Below are 26,090 nucleotides of genomic sequence, written 5' to 3' on the forward strand. Positions count from 1 at the left end.
TATTTGAAAGACCCTGATTGATTATAAAGGATATGTTTTATAGAGAAAAAATATATTCAAAATTAAAATTATTAATTATGTGATTATATTAAATTGCCTTAGTAGACTTTTAAGTCAAGAACTTTTAAGTGTTGAGAATCGAGTACCGCTTAAGCCGGTGTTAGGGGATGTGAGGGATGTTGCACTTTTTCATTAGCCCTCATGGACAGACTCAATCAATTTTCTGCGTCCCTGCCTTGTTGATGTTTAGCATTTTAAAATGATGATAATACGGTACTAATACCGTGTCACAACATGTCGTCATACTATGTTTATACAGCTTGTTGAAAAGTTTATAGTTATATACAAAGGTCATCATGTGACATTTGTAGAGTTTGTGTGACATACGTCCATCGCACATTTAACGAACATTTATGTAATTATGGTTTGTATCGACTGTACCATAAATCACTACAAAGTTACGCAATTGAACTGCTTAGCATGACATGACATTCACAAAAGTGATTATATTTGATTAAATTCAATTTAATTACATTTTCATTTATTTTTGTAACCGTATTCATAAATATGAGAGATTAGACATAAATGTTGAGCTTGACGATTTTTATGTTGATTATATCACAATATATGTACTTAAAAATTACGAGGTGGGAAATTATCCCTTGTAAAACCAAGAAAATATAATTTCATTTATTTATCTTGGTATTTGAAGTTTCTTGAGAATAACTAGTTTTGGTTGAACTTAAATGTTTTAAATTTGGATGAAACTGACAACTTTGTCTTTTTTACATTTACCCCAAAAGCAGTGACTACATCAGACTAAACTGGCATACTTTGTTAGCTTTTCGGTCACAACAAATTACTTACATTAAAATGTTACCTAAGTTTATGAATGATAATGTCCACATTAAAAGAATGAAAAGTCCATTTATTTAGCGTGGTAATGGTTTATTTGTTTATGGAATGATGATAGTAAAAAGGTACTATTTAGTAAGGCTGACAATTCTTACGGAATATATTAAATTTACAAATGATTTCTTTTCCTTGATCATTCGATACACACTTTCTAATATTTTTGTTGATGTATGCATCGTTTGGCATGCTTACAATTTATATCATCTTAATATATGTGAAAGCCGCGTTATTATATTGATCGTTGTTTCTACTTGGTTCAGCAAGCACTTTCTGTTTTGTTGTTTATTTTTTATTGTGCTCGTAAAAGTGATATACTTGTACTTGTACTTTATTTCAGCAAAGCAAAAAGTTGATATAATGCTAGTCGATGATACGGAGTGCACTATAGTATCAGGTCACTTACAAAGATTGATAAAAGTGATAAAAAACAATAGAACAACAATAGCATATATATCATATTTACCACGGAAGTAACAGAAAACTTTTCACTCCCTTACAAAAAAAAATGAGAACACTTGAATGTTAAGGGGTATGATCGATACAAGAATGACAATACTATCAGGAAGTATAAGTGATTGCTATCTAAGTTGATAAATAAGAAAATATTGCTTTAACAGATTCAACAAACATAACCTCTAACATAGAGCCGGCGTTAATGTGTTAGCACTCCAGAAAGCTGATAAAGTAGAAAGAAAGAATGACAAGTACCTCAGCCATGATAGAAATCACAAACACTATCTCCCGGGAGAACACTTGCTCGCGGCCACAAAGTACCACACATTGTCCCGAAACATCAGTTTTTGTTGTTTGTCTTCTTTCTGTTAAATGTATTACTTATATAAGTCAATCATTTCGATTTCAAAATACAATCGCATACAAAATAAAAAGAAAATATACAGTATAAATATATAATACAAAAAAACTTAAAAATTACAATAAAATCATTGAATTTATTGATTCGCAATACTAAAATTGATCGCATAATTTGGTTATTGAACAATTTGGCAAAATAATTTCAAAATCTAATTTCATCTAAGCCACACAAAAATATTTTTTATACTCGTTTACGTCTCAAGTTTATTGGCAAATCGACTGTGGACATTGTTTTTACAAACATATACTATATTGCAAATACGTTTAACATTTATATAAACGTTAAATTCATTAATAGTCATATTATTATTATTGTTGTTGTTATTATCATTATTTCTTCAAAGGCCGTGAAAATCTTTAATATGCTCTTTTGAAAGAATATATTAAATATCTGTTCATAAAAGTTCATAAAATTGCTGAAATATTAAAATAGATTGTTTGATATGCATATTGTCAGAAAAAATAGCACACAATCTATCACATCTCAATGTGTCTCGGTTATGCCACATCCTCATTTGCTCATAAATATTTCTCTTTACTCTTTTACTCTCGTTATTCGAAACGTAATCACTAACAGTCTATTTAGAAATGATTTGTTTAATTTCCACAGGGCATTTCGACAAGTTATTACATTGATACCATCTTCGTTCAGAATTTACAGGATTGTTAGCCTTCATCATTTATTACAAAAACGTATTAATCTGTTTTACTGTTATGCTCGAAGGCCAGAAGTTCTCCCATGCCATTACATCAAGACAAACTCCAATTTGAAGTAAATTAATGAATATGTTTATAGGAAAATAATTCGATGAATCTTTAATCATATTGTACTCAAGAAACCAACGTTTCTTTAAAACGCCGATTTTTTAATTATGTTTATATTACTATGTCAGTGTATCTTCTAATTCACAACTGTGTTGACATCGGACAAAGAACTGAAAATGTTCTGGAAATATGTTAATATAAAAACTATACATATTTTTCCAGAACATTTTCGGGTCTTTGTCCTTCAGGTCAATATTAGTGTTGAAATCAGCACCATCGTTTATAGTTATTAAAAAAACAATTAAGTAACAGACATAACAATCAACGCCAGATCAATAAATCACATCTGGCCGCTTCCGTTTAAGTTAAAAGATGATAATTCGGCCCTATTATCGTTTTGTTATCTACAAAGTAAGACAAAGTACTTGACGAAACCCTTTTGCTGAAAGGTTCAATCGTACATTTCACACCATACTTCTCAATTGCTATTCTCTAAATAAATTGCCAATTTGCTCAACTGGCAACATAACATGTATTTAAAATATAATACTTCCAGTTTACATTTCATTTTGAAACATCGGAGAGCCACTGCATACAGTGCATGATAATGTTTAAGTTATGCATTTATGATCATTCAACATAATAACGTTTTAATTTTGCTTTTCAGGTTTCAGTTTTGATCTCGGTACAAGGGATGTCCTTGACCTTTTGCAGTTTGTAAATACGACAAGTTCATCAATTACATATGTTAATGGTATTGAGCCTTTTATGAAAGCTATTTACTTAGAAGGTATGTATTGTTGACATGATCTCTTTTAAATTTTGAAAATAATGACATTTTTGGATGGTTTTAATAATCGATGTTCGGCTGAATTATTGGTGCAGAGAACTTTAAACAATATGCAATCTTAAAAATGATACAAAAGTATCACACTAAAAATGTGTACCGCCTTATAATGGTGAGTCAGAAGAATGTATTTTTTGAAATTCTAAAATAAACCATATTCTAATTTTCTGCTTAAGCCAACAGGAGGCATTGAGGTGGGATCTATTATATATGTTCTCTTTCCGTCTTATATAGATGAATGTATATATAAGCAAATATATTTGTAGAATGAACTCTGTTTCATACAATGTTTGTAAACTTTGCATGATCTTAAAACATGACAATAGAAATATTGGCACATAATTACACTGATTTTCTTTTGATTCAAGAAAGAGTTTTCAGCCATATGCCCTTGAAATTAACGGAAATGAGTGACAAATAGTCCAAGGCAGATACTCGAATATAAGATTGATGACCTTCCCAAATTGTGTCGCTTATATTGTTTCTGAAAGCAGTAGCAATTTCATGAATATCAAACCAAGCCTGCAATGTTTTCAATTTTGCCGTGCTAGGGTTTCTACGTTTACCCACAATACGATTTGGTTGAAGTGAATATGTTAAAAGAAATGTATCAATTGTAGAAATTATCAGCACCAAACTGTTAAATCATAATAATAAACCTGATAAAAGATGTATGTTTTCATGTTTGATCCAAATGATAACATTGTGAGTTACATTTATCGTCCATATATATTTTAAATTCAATTGGCATCAAAGCCAGCCTTTAACACCAGATCACCACCAACAATTAACACTGTTGTTTATGTATGATTCAAACAGTGCTAACGCTGGTATTTTACAAACAAATAAAAGGAGCACACAAACAGTAAAACATAACAACTGCCCAGGGCACTCCTTTAATTACATTGCCTGTTAAATTTTGGAACTTTTGCGCAGTAAGGTTCATTAAAAAAGCCAGTTGTACGAATATTGTCGAATTTTTTATCTCATTCATAAAAATCAAAGCGCTTCTTCACGCTGGTAGACAATCAAAAGAATTCGATTCTGAAAGAAAACAGAACTTTTTTTCGAAAAGTCCGATATAACCGAACCTTGGTGGTCTATTTTATATATCTTTTATGATTAACAATTTGTTCCCATACATAAAATACAAAGATAAAAAGCATTAATGGTAAAGGATTGGACAGACTGACTTGAACGTTTTCTAAGCAGATGCATTATCTCTTATTCAATTATGTATGACTTCTTCAGTATATAAAAGTAAGTAAGTAAGTAAGTAAGTAAGTTAGTAAGAAGTTCATTATCTTGACAAATGCATAATCAATAAAATTGCAACCAGCTTACTGGCCCTATAAGCATCCTTGACAAATTCCATTGTGAAAATGTAAATATGAATACGTTATAAATGATCTGACGTGACACCTTAAAATGAGAACAAAATTTAGATTCAAGCACTTTTTGTTTTTAATAATTGCAAAAACGAAAGCGAAAACGAAAACTGTACGTTTGGTGATCAGCAATTGTTATTTTTTTTTCCTCGGGATGGAATAAAATATAATTGGCGGGTCGTTTATAAAATGTTCTTTGTTACCTTGTTTGTTTTATTCAAATGATTTTATTTGAAATTGTTGAAATGTTTTTTCGTGTTCGCATAATTAATATGTGTTTTGAATTTGAAAGATATGTGAATTATTATGATTCCTGATAAAGACAATCATTTATGCTTTATTTCAGACCAAAATAGAAGCCTGGCGTTACCAGAGAGTGTAGTTAGCGAAGCCTTGATGTTGCTACGTAACAATGATGATGTCACGTTCCTGGCTACTGTCAGACAGGAGTCGGGCAATTCCGGAAGTATATTCTCATTTTCTGCCGGACAAACCCGGTGAGTATAACGTCATTTGAAATATTTTCATTTCGGTAAAAAGATATTAGATTATGATAATTAGCAGATGGATTTTGGAATTAACCATTCAAAATCATACAAATTCTAGTGTCATTGTATAAAAAGTTGTAGTTGAATTAACAGGTTTTTTTACTTTCATTCCTATTGGTTGATACCTATGAAAGCAAAGATGTTCTTTATATTGTGTTTGAAACGAGCATTTCATGTTTTTTTAGATTCCTAGAGCTAGAAAGTAGCGGAAGACGTGATGAGATACGGTTACGTTATAAACCCAACGACCAACAAATTCAAAGTGAAACATTCCCATTTAGACTTGCTGACGAGCATTGGCACCAAATAGCATTAACTTTTAGTGGAACTCATGTGACATTGTATATAAATTGCAGCAAAATATACGAACGGGTTATATATTCACTGGACAGAAATTTTTTGGCAGGGAATTATCTATTATCTCTATACATTGGACAAAGAAATCAACAGAGTGCATATTTTAGGGTAAGTTTGAAACGTACATGCTTAAGGGGGGGGGGGGTAATCTTTTGAAGCAAATTTATTGGGGATTTTTTGTTTGTTTGTTTGTTTTTTTAATCTAAATTCAACCTGTTGGTCGAAATGTTGGTCGGAATATAACATTGTAGCGATGACCGATAGTCTTTAAATGTTTGATCGTTTTCGGGTGTTATGTCTTTAAAATCAAGATATATGAGTCTTACTAGATTCTATGTTGAGTGAACATTTGGGTAGAGCTGCTCCGAATTTTCCCTGTGATGAACGTACTGCGTAAATTATCTTAAAAATTAAAAAATTGCAAAGTGTATATAAAATTACGGAACAATTATGTGCTCTATGTTGTTTTTTTTATTCATATCAACTTTAATACTAGGGTGGTCGTTTATAAAGGAAGAGTTACAAGCCTTGTTTGAGATAGGTGATCTACCTCCTGGATATTAAATAGCACGACATCGTCTGAACTGATTTTGACTTAACGTCTACAATACCTTAGTCTTGATAGCGCTCCAACAGTTGTGTTGTGATAAATGAGTGTACACTACATTGTTAGGTATATTCTGATTGCCCCAGCAGATGTCTGCTTATGAATGGAATTAGCAATCCAAGCCGCTGTTTATCCTCGTTTTCTAAGATAATTGATAAATATTGCGCTTTACACTGTGATCCTTATTGAATTGAACGATATGGAAAGTGTTTGATAAAACCGTGCACATTCTTAAAGCTAGACTATAGCCGTTTAACTTTCGTATTGTAAAATCTCTTAATTGAATTAAAACACGACATTAAAGCATGTAGCAACAGTTTTACAAAGGTCGAAGTGTCTTAACTCATATATATGAGCATGTATACTTCTTGACATTGTATACAGTATTGTACAAATATTTTTCCAAACCATTCAGTCAATGGTTCCACTCGCACATAATTTTAGGCAAAATCCCTGACAGAACTAAAATTCAATTTTTTTTTATTATTTATATTTTTCTTAATACTTGTACGATGTGATCATCGATTCGAAAGCTTTGTTGAATAAAAACGTTCTTCGATACAATTGCTGAAGCATACATAAAAGAAGTTCAATATGTCTTGTACTTTAAATACTATTCCCCAATTTAAAGCACATGAATGTAACTCTCGTTAAATTTGTACAGCCTCGTTCCTTAAATAGTTCAGTTCAACTTCAAAGTTTGAATCAATTCATGTTTTGCAAGGCGAGCTCATGCAATGATGCGTTTGCCAATGTTGAAATGAAAACCGATTCATAAACAATGCCAAATACCATGTGTTATTGTAGTTATTATTTATCTATTTTGACAACTGACGAACTCGATATGTGATTTTATAAAAGTACTTTTATTGAAAAATTTGGTGTGTGTAGATATGAACTTCCGTCTGATGACTGATTAAAAAAATTTCTCACCTTTTACATATTTCTTTTATTTTCGGTGAAAGAAACTATGCCAATATTAGAAAAAAGAGTAATTGTTATTTAAAAATTATAAAAAAAAGTTATCTATGAAACCAAGTTATGTTGGAAAAAAATTAAAATGATTTTTTATTATTATTTAGAAATAAATACTATGCCTCTTTGTGAAAAAGAAATTAAAAAATATTTGTTTCATATAAATTGCAAAAGAAAAAAGACTAAAATTAAAATCCTTACAAAAACTAGACGGAGATTGAACTATTAAGTGAATATCAAAACCTATTTGAATTAGACTTTCATAGAGGTCAATTTGAAGTCAAGTGTTCATACTTTTCTGTTCGAAAATCATAATTTAAACTAATGTTGTACAAGCTTGTAGACCTCGTAATCTATTTCATTTATAATTTTTATAGCGTTCATTTTTCAAAGTTCAGACTTTAATAACTAACCAATTAGCCTAATGGATACGCAGTTTTTAAAATGTAGGCTAGGTCGACTTTCGAGAACAAGTGAGATGGATTAAATAAATGAAATTTCCATGTTCCAAAATTACCCGACACTTTAAAACACGAGCGTATGGAGGGAAAACCAGATGTTGAAATCGACATTCTGAAGATAATTCGTGAAATACGTGCTGCATTCCGCAATGTTGCCAACACTTCTATTACCGAGTGCCCCCGACTTCCGGTTGTTACCTGTGTATTTTCAACATAATCACCTTGATCTTCTTGTGATTACCTTGATTTGTTTATATATTATTACATATGCCTTTCTTAAACATTTGATTACGTCATTTTCAATAAATATAACATATAGCAATCAGAGGTATTTGATAAAAGCACTGCTTACCTGGATTATTGTATACTTTGATTGATGCGACCCTCCGATAGGCCAATTATGTAAAATAATTTTAATATATAAGTTGTAGACATTAAGAATATTAAAAAAAAGTAAAAAAAAAATAATTTTGGCATTTGAGCCGTCTTCGAATGTATTTCAAATAAGAATTTAATTCATATTTATTTATGTAACTTTTCATTTTAACTTGTCTTAAATATCAAATGTTAATATAAAATATGCTTCTCTTAAAGTCGCATTTTTCCCTATTAATATCTACCCAGACAGAATTGCAGAGGTTTTTTTGTAACCCATTTATTATCAGCTTTGATTTGATGTGAAAAAGTAATAAAATTAATGTTCTAATACGAGGTATAGTCTGGCGCTTAAATTATAAATTACTTTCTCTTATAAAAACTCTTACTGTCTAGAATGTAAGCTGAATTGTTTTGCCTCACATACTACATAGTTCGAACATTATACCTTGCTATCTATTCAAGACTATCAGTCACGTTGTTTCACGTTCACGGTCAATCATCACAAGATAATATTCTGTTTGTACTGAAACTGAAACTTAAAAAGCATTGGAGAAAAAAGCGTGACCTTGTGGCAACAAGAGATACACATCAATAAAGATTTTTTTATCAAATGACATTGCATTAACATTTTGTCTGCAAATATCTTTAAAGAGAAAAAAGAAAATCGGTTGAGTCATTGTCAATGCCACAAACTTCGATCTGCGCATCTCTGCAGACTGTTGCAATAGCTAATTTTGGCGACAGTTCAATGGATATAATTCCAATACGCAGTTGTATTCTTTAATTTATCACGCTATGATTCACAGTAAGGTTTCGTTCGGGGTCATCGGTACATAACCATTTGATGTTTAATATCATATGACCGCCTCAAACGATGATGGTTCAACAAAAACAAAAAAAAGATAAAAAATGTCACTATTTTACGAAATTTTGGTCTTTTGCTTTTATGTGTGGACTTTCTACAATTTAATAAAATGGTACATTAATAAAAGGAATTAATTCAATTGCAAAATATTGATTAGCATGCATTATAGATAAATAATCAGTTTGTTTAAGTTTCGATGAATGAAAATTCTATTTCATCTATATTTGAAGTTTTGTTTATGTGTTTTACTCTACATTGCAGGGTGCTATACAAGAGTTAAAAATAGTCACCAAATCACATGGGTATTTAGTTCAGTGTCCGGAACAAAATACAAGTAAGGAATATTTATTATATTTTTCATGATCATGTTGTTTACATGACAGTATAACAATGTGTGAAAATAACAAATTTGAAACCACCTTGAACGTTGCTAAGCGCTAATAAACCTAATTAGTTCGATGACAATATTTTTGTAATGAATATTACCGATCTTCAATATTTAAATGGTGTTGACAGTATATAGCTGAACATTATGAATTATCCACAGACCAGAAAGATGATGCATACGACGGATGTTGTTTATTTTAAATCAATCAACCTTCATTATCAATTCAAAATTCATTTGAACATAATGCAATAATAGTTAAAAGCCAATTCATATCTTCCTTTTTTATTTAGTTTTGTTTCTTAATTGATTGCTTTAAAATTTGGATTGTCAGCAAATAGTTTCAGTACAGTCACTTCGTGCAAAGACCCACCTGTTGTGCTTTATGTTCCGTTCATGTTATTTTTTGCTTCAAATAACAAAACAATCTTAACAAGATGTTACAAAAGCTCCATCAATTTTATCTCGTCTGAAATTTCGTACCTACCCACTCATTGTGATCATTATTCAAGCACCACTTGCAGCCACAGCTCTTGTTTCTGAATATTGCAACCCTGCCACACACATTTAGACATCATAAACATTGGAAATCAGTCATATTGATGGGTTCTTTACCTATCTTTATTACATTCTAGCAATTGAGGCCTTACAGAAGTGAAATTAGATTATTAAACATTTTCAAAATTCAACTTATTTTTCAAATCTCAACGCAGGAAGCACATGAAATAGTTATCTTTATTGCAGATTATAATAAGTAGATTTTATATTATTAGAAATTTATTATTTTGAACTACCTGTATGATTAAAAAGCAGACGAAAAAATCGAGGGAAATGATTCACTGATATGCTTTTTGTCTGAAATCTTTAGAGATATATTTTCTAAATCTGAACTAATCTGAACTCAATATTTTTTTATCGTTACATTGAGAAAAAAAGTAAACTGTATGTTTTCAATGGTTTTTCTATGGAAACAAGATAAATTTTGTTGATTCTTTTAACGTGCCCCGCGTGTGTTGAAGTTTGTATAATATCTGAAGTATATCATCTTTTAATCAGAATTTCTTGTGACTTTCATCTCTGCTCTGATACATTTTTTTCTATTCCTTCTGGAATCTTAAACTCTTAAACTTTAAGATACATGAAACAAAAAGTTAGAGCAATGCACTATGATAAATTCATTTGTGCAGCTCGTAAATAAACAAATAAACTACAAATACACACTTCCCTCTAATTTTAGCACAATTAATCTACTATTTATCCCCTTTTTTTAAAGAAACATTTTTCTTTTATTTTCAGGGTGTCCAACTTGTGCTCAATTCCAATCTTTGCAAAGCAGAATGAAAGAAATGTATTCCCTATACCAAAATCTTTCAATAAAGGTAATAATGCATATAATCATTTACTTGTTTGGTAGCATTTTCCAGCAGATATACTGTTGATGTCTAACTTTTTGTATTTTGATATTGTTTTCACTCTGTCCTTACATTAAGACAGACTCATAACACATTTAAAGCAGCCAATGTATGTTAATTATTCTAAGTTGGACAAATTTCAGACATTTTCTGCGAAATTAGATACATCTAAGTTATTTTAAAAAAAAAGAAAGAAGACAACTATACCACAATATGACAATACTGTGACAAAATGTAATCAACTTAACATATAAATATGTCGGTTTAATTTTGAAATTTTGAAGAAAAAAAACACTAGACAACAAATGTTTTTTAAAAAAGATGGTAAACGACATGCTATTGTTGTAACGTCTTCTGTAAAGGTAGTTGCATAGCTTGTGTCAATCCAAAACAATTCATCATAACCGTGAAATAATAAAATGTGTTTTCCATCCCTTAAAAGATAATTGACTTTTCTTGACTGTAAGCTAAATAAATCTATGTAATTTGAAACGCCATACCTGACAATTTTCCTTATAAAAATCTTTTGGAAGAATGTTTGTATGCACCTAACTGTTTTAAGGTGATAATGTTGTTGTTATTGTGATAGCTTCTCCAAGCAGAGGAGCGAATATCGGGTCTCGAGCAATGTCAATGTTTGAAGAGCTGTCACCAAAATGGTACAGAGAGAAAAGAGGGAGAGTTGTGGCAAATGGACCAGTGTACAATATGCATGTGTAGGGTAAGTAATCAATTCTTCAATGCTTTCATTTAATAAACCTTCAGACCTTTACGTTGACAAGCTTTCTGTGAATATTGCACAAAATAATATGTTTATACGGGAAACACCTGTAATCTTAAAGCATTAGTTTATCTGTTTGCATGAAACATGTCATTCTTTCCTTGGCAGCACTTTTATATAATGGATAGATAGATATATTCTGTCACAAAAGTACTTCTAAAAGGCATTCTGCCTAATTTTCTTTTATAAAAGGAATTCTGAGGCATACTCTTACACTAAGAAATGTAGACGAATGATTCCAGGTTTCTTCACTTTTGCAGAACTCCAAATTCCACGTCCTTATTTATTTATTGGATAATTTATTTTGTGTAAGAAAATTTAAGATGAACGGTAGCTTGCACCAACAACTACCGTCAATATGCAGGCTTAATTAAGCCGAGCCTGTTTTTCATTTTCGATTTTGTCTATTTTTGGCGTTCTTTAGGGGTTCCGTTTTTCGGTTTGTACTTTCTTTGTACATTGGTTAATAGGTACAAGTGGCACAATAGTTTATAGATTGCATTCATTATCTATCAAGCTATTGCATCAAATGTTTGAAACAATGACCATGTGGGGATAACAATACCTAAATTAAGAATACTTATAACTCGAAGATTGAGTCTGTTACCGAAAATTAATAACTTTGCCATCAATGTAGTGCCAGGCCAGTCTGCACTTTCGTGCAGTCTGGTGAGGACTTTTACTGTTAGATGACTAACTTTAAAGTTTCATCTAAATAACCGTACAATTTATAATGGACAGTTCCAAAACTGGAAACCGGATAAGTCAATTAAATAAATTCAGCAGATCAAGTCTTTACCATCATACCCATAGCTTTCGTTTGTAATTGATGAATACTTTATTTCATTTTTTCCTCAATAAGCCCTCAATTCAATATAGTATGTTATAAAGGTTTCTGTCAATGTGTTTTTATATACACAAAAACGAATTCTAAGTCCATCCCATATTGTGTTCTTTTACACCTTTTAATGGAGGAAGTATTTGATGCTAACTTTGTAGACTTTATACCACTTCTGTTCATACCACAGTAGATATGATATTTTAAAGATAACTTCATTGAATCATCCTTATCATTCAATCGTCTAGGTAATGTTCAGAAGTGCGGCTAGTTTTTGCTTGATTGATGGACAGATTATAGCCTTGTATGAAAGAAGATAACGCATTTTGTTTTCCCTATCATGTGATTTTCTCCACGTTTCTTTGCAATGTGATTTGTTATATCAGTGGTCGCGGAATATAAATATAAAATTCTACTTACACAACTGCTCATTCATCACATTAGCTACATTACATTACTTTCCGCATACCTAACTAGATTCCGGATATACAGGTGTCTTTTTAAATCCAATAGAAACGATTTAAGTTTTTGTTTGGGTTTTTTATATACTTTTTAGTACTTTAAATATACGGGTCTAAATTTATTGCAATGATCTGTTAAACGGAATTCCAATATATTTCCCTGTAATTGGATGTTGCAGTAGTATATGTCTATCATCTTTAGAAAGAAGACTTCAGTTTTGGCACGCTGACTAACCTCATGGTGCAACAGTTATATTTGTTTTACCTTTGATAAGAAAGAAAACTATCATATTGTACAAACAGTTAATGAAGATAAGTCGATGTTTTTGAAATACTATACATAACTGTTATAAGCATGTGGGATACATATTTCTTTTTTAACTAATCTGCAGTACTCCATGGCCTTGTTAAAAAATATAGAAACGTTTATTTTCTTTCACAATGCGATGTGTTGAGTGCCAGTGATATTGAAATTTCTTAAAATTAGTATAACATTTTTAATACTTTTTTTAAGATGTTTTTTATCAACATCTTACTTTAAATACAAACTTAGAGTCGCAACAAAGACAATAAGGACCCTTACAATGCTCATTGAAAGTTGAAAGTTAATACAATAAAATCTATCAATTTTCTCTCTATTTCACAATTTTCTTTACTAAAGACATGGTACAATGTATATGATATACACTGTGAGGTATTCAGCTTTCCTGTAAAGTTAGTTGTAGACAGCTTCTTAACCGGTATAATAATACAGAAAACCAGTGATTCTTATTGTGAATATGAAAAAATATAAACTTACAACGTTTAACAGCTGCACAATAAATACATGTATTGTAATCTGTTAAAATATGAACCAACACAAATCAATATTTTTAATTTTATCTTACTTAATAGCAGGCTTTCAGACACTATTAATGAATCAAAAACTGATTTTGGTATCAAGGAATATCAGTTTTGATTTGCCCTAAGTAGCAATCGTATTTGTCAATTTGTAAATTTGTCATTGCCTAATTGTCACTATTTTTATATAAAAATCGTGTTACATAAGGTGATCTATTGTTAAAGATACTCAGAACTCATTCCGTTCATTAGGTGTTTAATGAGTAAATATTGAACTTTCTTATACAAAAAAGACGTTATAAATGACATTTGACTGTTTATGTTGCATTATGAGAGAGCTGTACGTAGGTCGATACTTATCTTGCGTCTAGAACAGTAGACTTTAGAGTAAATGATACGAAAGAAGGGGTGCATGATAAGAAGGGAGGGGAATATGATACGAAGGGAGGGGTAAATGATATGAATGGAGGTTTATTTGATACGAAGGGAAGAGTAAATGATATGAAGGAAGGGGAAAATGATATGATCGGAGGGGTATATGATACGAAGGAAGGGGCAAATGATACGGAGGGAGGGGTATTTGGCACGGAGGGGTATAACTATCTATCATGTGTTCAACAATAAATCTCAAAATTAGAATATTCCATGATAGTGTTTGTTGAACTTAAAATACAATTAATGAATAAAAAAATAATTTAAATATACAATTTATCATAAAAATGTTTGCTACATGTGAAATTCAAATTATTGAACAAATAACATAGAGAATGAGAATTCGTGATCCCATTAACCTGTGCTTATAAAGAACAATCTGACAGACATTTAACCAATGCAATCATGCAGTCATTTATTTCAAATTTAGGTCAAATCTTCCATTCATATAATTATATAGTGCAACTAAGACATTAGTGAAGACCTCCCAGTGAATGCAGACACGAATATAGGACGTGTTTGGTCTGTTATAGAGATTACTGCGTTCCATTCCAAAAATACTGACACCACTATATAACAGTTTACATAAAATCTCTTTGAACTTGCACGCGTTGCTTCGCCAGAGGAACGTTATATTTCAAAGTGTATTTGTGGCATTTATTGAGAATAGATTTCTGTAACGTAAGCAAAAGAAATGAGCATTCAATTAGACATAGAATCATGTACCTTTAAATAAACAAAAATACCTGATATTTAAATTGTCATTTATTCTTACATTCCTGTCTGGGAATGATCAATGGGCGAATGAATGAATGAGCGAACGAACGAACGAAGGAAGGTACAACAAACGAACAAGCAGACAGACGAACGAGTGGATTATAAGAACTTTGTTTAAGATTTAAGATTTAAGTTTTTTTAACATCATGCTGATTTTATCGGTCTGAGAAAAGATCAACTTAAAGCTGTGACCCAAAGAACGATATATTTTTCAACATACTGGACATTCTGGCGTAATATTCTTTTACTTCATACATGCATGTCAATGTCTGAATATTGAGTAGTTTTGAAACAACCTAAACCATAAAAAACAGAATCCCTAAAGAAAGCCAAAGATCTAAAAAGAGAAAATGTTGCAGGCTCGGTTTGATTGAGCCTGTTCTTGGACGTTAGTGATAATTGCAAGCTACCGTACACGCCCACTAGTCGTGCCTCCTTATTGAACACTTGTATTTAAAGAAAAATGGTAAACAGGCAAGTCAAACATGTAATTATGTACACACTACTATCTAGACTTTTGTATATCTTACTAATGTTCTGTAGCATTCCATATACTCCACAAAATCAATATTCATGTTCAGCATTGTGCTTTACTGCACGTGTCTAAAAATAAATTTAATAGATATTCAAAAGTGAGGTATCAATTTAAAATTATTTGATTTATATTGTGTGGTAAATATTTTACCTGGTAATAATACACAAATATACAACAAAAGATGATGTAAAGATGATGTTTTAAGATTTTTAAGATATATACTGTATATTTTGCTGAGCTGAGAAACCACCAATTCACTGCCAATACATGTTATAATTATACTTTGATATAGCATCAAGAACAAATATAACAAATATTATATTATATATCATATAAAAATTATTATTTTATTAAATTATAATCAAAGTTTAAACTAGACAATATATTGTCTTGCACATTACATACCTCCAAATGTAAGTTAACATTACACTTTTCAGTCTGAGTGTCTGGTCTATAAACAACAATGCTGTGTATGAGATTCATAAAGAGGAACAATTACTTACGCCGAAGTGTAAATTGCGTTTATGTCTTCGTATAAACATCAAAACAATAAAGTTTTAACTGTATATATAACATATTTATAACCATAAGAATATAATTTTCAGAATGGAACGATAGAGTGCCGTAATGTTGATTGTCTCCCTGTAGACTGCCCTCACCCAGTGAACAGAGATGGCGAATGTTGTCCTGTTTGTTTAAGTAAGTGTATTATTTTATACCAATGGACACATTTGATGCATACAGAATTTAGAAAATCCTAGAGTTTAAGCAACTGTGAATAAAGATGCAAAACAGCGCATTGTAAAGGTTTGGAAAAAAATATTTCAGAACTTGAATATTTTATAAATATAAGCTAAATTGTGTCATTGAAGTAACAAGGATATCATTTTACCGGTTTACACATGCAGAAATACCAAAATGTAAGCAGCTATTTTATATGAATAATTAACTGAACTTCATTAATATTAATTGATAACAAAAACAATTTCTTTTTTGAATGGAAAATTAATTTATGTTAACTAATAACGAAAAGTGTGTTTTCCCTAAATTGCAAAGTTGGTCAGCATTATAAAATTAATCATTAAAAAAAGTATAAAAATCATAGAAAATCATATTATTTATAAGTTGGGTATGTAATAGAAAGAGCACCGAAACACGAGGTTATCTGATTTATACGAGGGGCGTAGCCCCCCGAGTATTAATCAGATTACCGAGTGTTTTGGTGTTCTTTCTCTTTTGTATCATAGTCAAACATAAAAACACGTTCCCTGTTGTTACAATATGAAACCCCGGCAAAAATGAACCAATGAACGAGCATCTAAATATGACATTTCTGTCGATTTCACTTTCACTGCCGTCACAATATGTAAACCCTAGCAAAAATGAGCCAATCAATGGGCATGCTCTGGAGTGCGGGTAACTAATACCCGCACTCCAGTTAACGCACTGTGCATGTATATGTATACGATTTAACCCTGACACATTTTCAACAGAAAGGTCTCCAAACTATGATACAAATTATTGTATTGAACGCATTCAGAGAAAGCAATATGAGCACGGATTGAGATAAGGGGATTTCTACTGGCTTTTCAAGATGGAAAAGAAAGTGATCAGTGAAACAGATCTTGACAAATCAGTGTAGATTTACTTCTTATGATTCATAAACCGAATTCATAAGAACATATCTCTTTCTATGTAACATCAAAGACATCCTCTTTCACTCAGAGATAACAGGAAAACAGTTTCTGAGAACCATACAAAAAGATAAATACGATCGTCTAGACTTTGCTACTAGATTGTGTCTCCTTTTGATACATTCTGTATTGATTGTGTGTTATTTATGACGATATCGTTCAAATAGTTGATGGTTCAGGGCAATAGACGGGAAGCTATTTAGGAAATAACTATAGAGTTCTATAATGGGTTTAATTTCGTCATTTTTATTTTCCACAATAGAAAGCAAGAGGAAAAATGCCATAAAAGATATTGTCTGTATTAAATGGTTTTATGATAAATAATGTCTGATATTATTGTTAGCCTTTTTTCATTAAAGACGGAATAGTCTAAGGTTTAAATCATTGCATTTGACTATTGTGTGGCAATAGACCAAATCTATTTCACTTCATGTCATTATGGTACATCCTTTCATTCATAGTTCATTAAATTGTTTCATGGGATATAGTACTGTTTTATATGCAACTAAACACACCAATTTAATAGTACATGTATTTTGATTTTGTGCACCACAAACATGAAATGTTAACTTAATTATCATTACCTGCTTAAAAGTTATGGCATTTTTTCGACCACGTTTATTACAGCTACAAAAGGTTTATTATCCGTATTTTCTTTTTTACAGCAAACTGCTATTACAGTGGGAAATATTATGAACATGGTGATGCGATGAGTCCAAAGATGTGTGTGACGTGTACATGTGATGTAAGTTTATGAATTTATATCATATTTTGTTTGATAATGATTAAAGTATTTTCATGAATTATAGAAAAAATATCAGAAGATACATCCATAAATGTGTTTAGTTTTTTAAACATATAGTTCCAATGAATTTTTATATTGCTCTTCTTTCACAATGTTAGGATAGGGGAAATACAACTCATAATTCATGGGAATATGTTTTAATTAGTTGGTCCTTTTATAGGGAATTTGCAATATTTCCCTTGTTATGTGGGTCATGAACAGAATGATGACCAATCGTGTTCAGGCTTCAAAGACAGTTATAGCTATAATCAAACACCTTTTTCGAAAAAAATTAAAATTTTCAAATGACAATAAACTCCTGTTATTATCATATCTATGGCTAGCTTATTGCTAAGACTTTCTCGAGTACTCAAACTAACAATGTATACATAGAAGAGCAGTGATCTAGTGGATCATGGGTGTATGCCTTACTGGTGTACAGTTTTGATAAGTTCCACGGAGCAGACTGGAGAGTCGTTCAAATAGGCTTTAAGCAGCTAAGCATAAACAGTTTAAATTAGTCGCTTTACCTTATTTTCGCCGAGGTTATTGGCGTCCGCGCCGAAGCGCGACGCCCCTTATGGAATGAAATCAGATTTTGTGAAAGGGCAATTGCAACTTCTCGGGCCTTTTCGTCGGTCATAATAGCCGATCATTCCGATTGGTATGAGGGTGTTTGATTATCAAAAATGAAATGTCGCGATATGTACAATGAATAGCGAACTGGAGAATTTCGCAATGCAAACATATTCAAATGAAATTATCTTATCCGTCAATTAATCTTCGGGTTTTTTTATTAGTACACAGTGGGTTATTATGTATTGCTGTACCTATAAATAGAATGATGACTTTAACATTGTGAAAGTCCGAAAATCTATTTATAGAAGTAGTTTTAGTTTAACGAAACGGTCATTCGTGTCACGCTATGGTAATAAATAACGAACTGGAGAATTTTGCAGGAAATGAAATGCAAACATATTATGTCTTTCGTCCGGCCATTCATAAATATTAAACAATTCTGGTAAAAACCAATTAACCATTGAAAAGTTTATAAGAATATCTTGTCATCAGATGTCTACTAGTTCATCTTCACTTGCTGCATTTGTTGCTTGGACGCCCTTTGATGCTTTGTATCAATGCTTTTCTTGTGGTTACATGTAATTAAAACATGGTGTTCGTTGTTTGTGCTATGGTTATAAACATAACTAACTGATTTCTATATCTTCTAGAATGGTGTTATGTTGTGTGAGAGACAGGATCCAGAGACAACATGTCCAAAATTGGACTGTGAAGCCAGTGAAATTATATATGTACAGAATGAATGCTGCCCGATATGCCGAGGTATTCTAACTATATCAAAGCTTTATATAAAAAATCGATTTAATCCATTCATCCAATAATAAATCAGTTCTGACAATTTTTATAAAAAAAAGTAGAAATATTTCTTATTTAGAGAATTTAAGATATTTTTGGCACGAACATTTCACCCTGCATCTCACAAAAATGAACAGATTTTTATAGACATTACATACGAATACTGAATACAATAGTTATCGTACAACAACGTTGTATGTTTGTTTATACAAAAGACCCTGAAAATGTTTCAGTCTAAATAAAAGCCTAACAAATAGAAAATACAACGATAAATAAACTATATATAAAATTTTGAATCCTGTTAGATGAATAAATATTTATATTTTTAAAACGATTATTCTGCCAGTCTTGTCGAACAATTGTTGGGGACGAGTAAAGATCCATTTTTTCAAGGCAGTGATCAACCAATGAATTTTCATGTTGAGTTTTTTTAAGCAATGACAGAAAGCAGAATTTTGTTTACCCGTCTGAATGTTGTACTTAACTTTGAAAGAGTGAGCAAATTTTGTTTGAATTTTATGGTTCACATAAAATTAAACACTTGTTTCTTTATGCGTATTTGTATATTTTTTTCCAAGGTACCGACTTTTGTGCTCTCGGCAACGATTGCCATGGGAATTCTACCTGTGTTAATTTGGCAACAAAATATGCTTGTCAGTGTAAACATGGTTTCCAAGGGAACGGAAAACAGTGTGAAGGTAACCATTTTTAGTTAATGTTTAAACATGGTATCGTAAAATCCTGATTTTCAATGTGACACATAAACAGTTATCATAGGTATTATTTTACAATATGAAAACTTTTTTATATACAAAAATTGTGAGTACAGCAGATCGATTTTCTTTTTTATAGTATCAAATATGTGTTATATATGTACTGTTCAAAAGTCATTGTGACGACCTTGTTAAACACATCCTCAAAGACATCGTTATATCATATTTCATACAAAAAGTGAGTAATGATTGTCAGTGTCTTTTCTTTCAGACATTGATGAATGTTTACAAGTTGGCGGGAAACATGGCCACCATTGTCACAGAGATCAAAAATGTGTGAATACGATTGGTTCTTATAAATGCACGTGTATGTCGGGACATGAACAGAATGAAGACCAATCGTGTTCAGGTATTTCTAGTGGACAGATTTCACATAAATATGTCACGTGGTATCGGACTTGGAAACATATTGTGATCATTGTGTGGATGTGCCTTTTAGTGCATCATGTAAGATGATCAAAAGTGAAATATATATATATAACTTTTATTATAAAAAAATGTATAAAATGTGTAATGATATGAATGACATAAAAGTGTGATAGTGCATTCATCGAAAGTTTAAGTTTTCTGTATCATAGCGATGTACATATTTTGTGTAATATTCATCAGAGTACTTGATCACATGTGTCAGAAAGCACAATTAAGTTTGTTAATGTAAATTATTATGGAAAAATCTATTTATAGACTTATGTATCATAGAAAGTACATGATATTTGTATCGTTATTTGATTTATAAAAAAGCGATGTTAAATGCAATGTAAGAACACTTGTCGTTTCTACCTCTGGATATGATCTGTAAATATAGGGAAAATAAATCCCTTAAAACTTCCTTGTTGCTCATTGTTATTTGTAAAAGTTAGTTTTGATAATAAAAGATGAAGGATATGCATTTCCGGAAATTCTAAGATGCCCAAAATAGTTTTGTTAAGTCCAAGTCAATTGTATTTGAAAAGGAAATGATTTTGTTTTCTGAAAACCAAGAATAATGCTAAATTGTTCTAATACAAGTTTGCTTCTAAACAAAACATAAAGGTTAACAGAAAGAAAGAAGTTGGGATGTTATTGAACTCGCATGAGTCCAAAGTGGAGAGAGCTCTCATACTTGGAAATCATAACCTATTTATCACAATTATACATTCAAACATTTACCTACCTGCTTGCTCTTGAATTGATCGCATAATTCTTCAATAAACATATAGTCAACTTTCTCTTACACAGATGGTTTCAATCAGCAAATAATCTGAACATACTTAGAAACCTATAAATATTTAAAAACAATAGACAAAACCATGCAAACAAAATAAAACTAAGATTAGTGGTGCGTTAAATTTTCCCAAAGCAATAATGAATTCACCTGCAATATATAGCAACCAATAATTTCTGGTCACTAAATCCAATAAAAACTTTAATTTAAAAAGAAACAAAACGGTAAGAAAATATGTTACGTATTAAATTGTATAAAGCGGTAAAATACCTTTAATACCTGTAAAGGACAGGTGTTTGTGCTTGTATGACAGCTATGCACTAATAGATTTTAATTGGATTTTTGCATGCCTCCGTGTTTAAAGTGGTGTTTTTCAAGCTACAAGTGGTATCATTGAATTATACTTCAGTTTATGCGTTCCAGTCAATCTCGAATGTTTCTTACACTATTTACATAAGAGCTTTCTTACAATTACTGGCTGGGTGATATTGCTTGTGCGGTTTTGCATGGAATATGAAGAATGTAAAACTGGCAATTTTAAGTTGTAAGGTGCCAGCATTGTGAAGAGTGTGTGAATGAATCAATACAAGTGTGCCTGAATGTTTACCTTTTTATTTTGGTTGGTAGTTGTATCTGACTTGAAAAGAAATTTATTTAAATTCCTGACATTCAATCATTGGTTTGTACATTATAAGCATGAAGTATATTTCACTTTTGAACCATCTTATTAACTGTGTATCTGCTTAATTCTAACAAAGCAATGTTGCTTGATACTTATGTTATCTTGAATTTTCTTTTCTTCTTTTGCAAACAACGTCAGCACGAAATATAACAGTCTTTCTTTTTGCTTTGCTTTGTTCAACAAGTTCCTACCAGCCTAACACAACGAGGTTTTGCAGCATGTTGTATAGCTTCTCCAGCAAATAATTTTAAAATGGATTAAAAATCAAAACAAAAACGAACTAACAGCTTTAATTCTAATTCCGCATTTGTTTGCGTTTTGAAATCAGCATGTGCATACAAGTATACACGTAGAGTCAAATATACTGCATGGTAAAAGTATATTATTACTTGTCAGAAAAAGTTGAATACATTTTCGTGCATTTTTATTCTTAAGTATACAATGTATTCGTTATGGCTTTGGTAGAAACATTTCAGCTTTTTGTACAAATTTACATTAAACACGAAATGTCAAATATAGCAATAGCATCGAGGAGACAAAACTGGTAAGATACGTTCATTCAAAACAAAGATTATGCGAGTAACTTAGTTAATGAGTATAATAGTCGAGAAGAAAACAGATAAATAGCAGAAACTACTACTAAGTACCAAGGTATTTGTCAAGTGTACAGTAGATAAAATATTCAACTATTCAATTTGATTTACTTTTACTTTTATTTTATAATAACCAATATATTAATAGTTTGCATTTTCATTAAAATCAGTATTGATCTATAAACCGGCAACTGTGTTGTTAAAATCTTAAACTAAAATTCTGTCAGATTTCATATCAAACACATTGTTGCATATCATGTATGTATTAAAATCCTTTATCTAATTAGATTACAGTAGTTTAAATTGATAAGTTTTAAAACATTATATTATTGTATAAGAACAAAACTTTATTAAAGAAAACTATAAAATAAAATTTGTTTGCGCAAAGAAGATGGCTTATTTGTAGTTGATTGATTATTAATCTAATTACATGTCAAATTACTGAATAATTTCAATGCAATGTGTATCAACGAATTAAACTATATATATATATATATATATATATATATATATATATATATATATATATATATATATATATATATATATATATATATATATATATATATATATATATATATAAAAATCATGACCCTTTTTTACTCTGAACAAACGACATCCTGTGAGGTTTTTTGTCCTCTTTATTATCTAATATATCACATACTTTGTGAACACCTGGATAATTTTATTATCGTACCATCCACGTATGCGACGTTGTTTTAGCTGTCAACTTCATCACATTGCAAATAAACGTCACTGTCTGATTCCAAAGCTGGAGTCAGCCACCTGTTACCAACTATCAGATACAACGCGACATTGACTGTGAATTACAGGTCAATTAATGTAAAACAAATGATATGTGGCAGATGGAAAACACTCCTTAAGTTATTGGCTGACAGAGCCTTTACATCGGTTTCAATAAGTTTCCAACTGAATTATGTAAAATACTTTGAATAATTATGTGCCGCGGGCAATGGTTTTCAGCTTCTACATCTTAACAAATTGACTTGCACTGGATCATCCGGAAAAGCTTGACTCACGTCAAGCGATTGCAACATGGTAATTGTAATAATATTCTTAAAGCATACATGGTTTTAACGTAAGTTATTATATAATAAATGCATTTGAAAAATGTGTCTGTAATATATCTATTGCCAGAAGCAGTTGTTTTGTGAAGATTTGATTGGTCAAAGTTGAAGTTTTTTTCTAATCGGTATTGCATAATTAATCAGTGGTAGATGGGGAATTATTAACATCACAAATTAAATTCCATTATTCAAAACAGCCTTATGTTTATTTTTTTACTTACCAAGACATGATGTTAACAACAAGGCTAATTAACAAAGTGACCTTTATCAGGCATAAATGTTTGTACCTTCATGCCATCTTAACTCGTTTGACAGTCTCTTTAATAGATGGTTACAAATCTCTCAGACTCAACTTTAGGTGTAATATTCACATTACATAATAACGATAATATATGTAGTAATTAATGAAATTCGAATTCAATTACTAAATAATTGTAAGTTTACCCTAAAATATTGTAAGGTTGAATAAACATAGTAAAAATAAGTGGTGTAATCGATTAATCAGACTAGCTTGCAATGATACTGCAAAAACAGCAAATGAAGGAAGAAAAACTCACCCTCAAGAGATCAAGTTTAAACTATGTTATAAACCGGGTACATATTTTGATCATTGATGTGCATATTTAATTTTGAATACTCAGATCAATCATCGGGTACAATGGAATACTGATATAAATGTAAATGCAATTTATTTATAATTTTAATTGTGAATCCGCTGCCCAAGCATCAGTTAACTGGTATTCAGAGCAGTATTTAATCAAATCATCAATACAATTGTTGTAATCAATGATCCCGAAGGACTTTGAAAATAACACGATACAGCGATGGGAGTACTGGATAATATTTTATAACTCTACAACGGTTGTTATTAACTCCCTTGATAGCAGTGCAAGAAATGAAAATCAAGACCCGGTTTAATTGAGTGTGTGCATGCACTTTATAGATAATCATACATTGCCTTGAAGTGACCTTGAAGGTTTCGAAAACATGTCTTTATACTACAGTATCTGAAATACATAAAATATACAACTATTCACACAAAAGTAGAAAGGAAATCAACACAAGATAGAATAATGTATAAAACTGTAGAGTCAGTAAGGCACAACGATCGTTCAGCTCAACTAGTCAGTTTTGCAATAACTTTTACAGAAAGGTCAAAATGGCAATATATATGTCTAGTCCTTTGATCTCTGCAGGTAAACAAATTACTTTTGATTATAGCTGTAGTATGATGACACTGTTTATGTTTCTACTAATTAACCTTTCTGTGAACATTGCAGAGATATGAATGGAAAGCTTGTCCAAAAGGACTAAAAACATGAATGGAATGCAATGCTATGTAGCCGATCTTTCTTTCTGTTTTATTAGGTCTGAAATGAATTAGCGCGATATTATATTTTATTGTAAAACAGAAATTGAAATGTTTCCCTCTCTTTACCATGTATGTTCCTATGTTTAAGTGTTAGTCTGGACAGAGTTTTATGTAGTATTGCGAATATATAGCTTATTAAATATTATGTATATACGTCATATGTAATAAAAGTATATCTATGATGGATATAAATATTATGGAAAGCAAATTCAGTCCCGTAATTTTCAACATGATTAATGTATTATAATACACGTAATATACTAAAACATACTTCGGTGTGCTAAGTGCAAATGGTTCATGCTTTTCTTTTTTTATAACTTTATCAAAATCCTGTCATTCAAATATGTAGGAAAACATTGAAAGATGTTTTTTTTAAAGATTTTGTTTACAGATGTATATTGAAAACATTTACAGCTACTAAGAGTGCAAACGATTTTTTCTGGCAAAATATTTCGTTTAATTTCACACTATTTAGTCGTGATGAAACACAATTAAAATGTAAGTAAAGTATCTAAATTCAAAAAGTTAAGATAGCCAATTAATAAGTATACGTAGCAGGAAAATATTTTAGATTAAAACGCCAAATATCTGAAACAAAGGCTCCCATAATAAAGCTTCAAAGACACCATAATAAAGTTTATACATTTCTAGTAGTTTCCCGTCTAGATGTTTGTTTCATTGATATTAATGTACGAATCAAATGCTGTAGAAACATTACCTTGTGTTTCATTTAAATGTAAAACAATTAAGTGTACCTAACCTAAGATTAATGAATTGCATTGATGACGTAGGCATTTCTATTATTTTCGATGCACATGTACGTATTTTATCTGAAAGTCCAATGTACATGATTTAAGATTGCTGCCAGATTACAGTGTGTATAAATGTCGCAGGAAGATTCCAAGCCTCGACTCAGACACCTGTTTACCACCACCTAAGAGGGAGAATGTGGGATGATAGAGAAACTGATGTGTTGAAGAGACCTTTGATAGTGTATTACAGTCCAATTTATCGTGTTTTTAGAATACCTTGCAAGAGATGGAAGTAATAATCTCAGTAAAAGTCAGTAATGAAACAATAAATGTT

General features: G+C 30.9%; 1 protein-coding gene across 1 annotated transcript in view; it reads left to right on the forward strand.

The window, feature by feature from the left end:
- LOC132759244 (protein kinase C-binding protein NELL1-like) overlaps positions 1-26,090 on the forward strand; it is a 57,596-nt gene that overhangs the window by 24,609 nt on the left and 6,897 nt on the right. The window contains exons 3-13 of the mRNA XM_060750979.1: positions 3,221-3,343; positions 5,135-5,285; positions 5,522-5,801; positions 9,241-9,313; positions 10,661-10,743; positions 11,366-11,497; positions 16,046-16,139; positions 17,800-17,879; positions 19,148-19,259; positions 19,871-19,990; positions 20,277-20,414. Of these exons, the coding sequence (XP_060606962.1) occupies positions 3,221-3,343; positions 5,135-5,285; positions 5,522-5,801; positions 9,241-9,313; positions 10,661-10,743; positions 11,366-11,497; positions 16,046-16,139; positions 17,800-17,879; positions 19,148-19,259; positions 19,871-19,990; positions 20,277-20,414 (1,386 nt within the window). The remainder of the gene's footprint in view (positions 1-3,220; positions 3,344-5,134; positions 5,286-5,521; positions 5,802-9,240; positions 9,314-10,660; positions 10,744-11,365; positions 11,498-16,045; positions 16,140-17,799; positions 17,880-19,147; positions 19,260-19,870; positions 19,991-20,276; positions 20,415-26,090) is intronic.

This window comes from Ruditapes philippinarum, unplaced genomic scaffold, assembly GCF_026571515.1.
Source record: "Ruditapes philippinarum isolate M1 unplaced genomic scaffold, ASM2657151v2 ctg865_1_1_1_1, whole genome shotgun sequence".
NCBI lineage: Eukaryota > Metazoa > Mollusca > Bivalvia > Venerida > Veneridae > Ruditapes > Ruditapes philippinarum.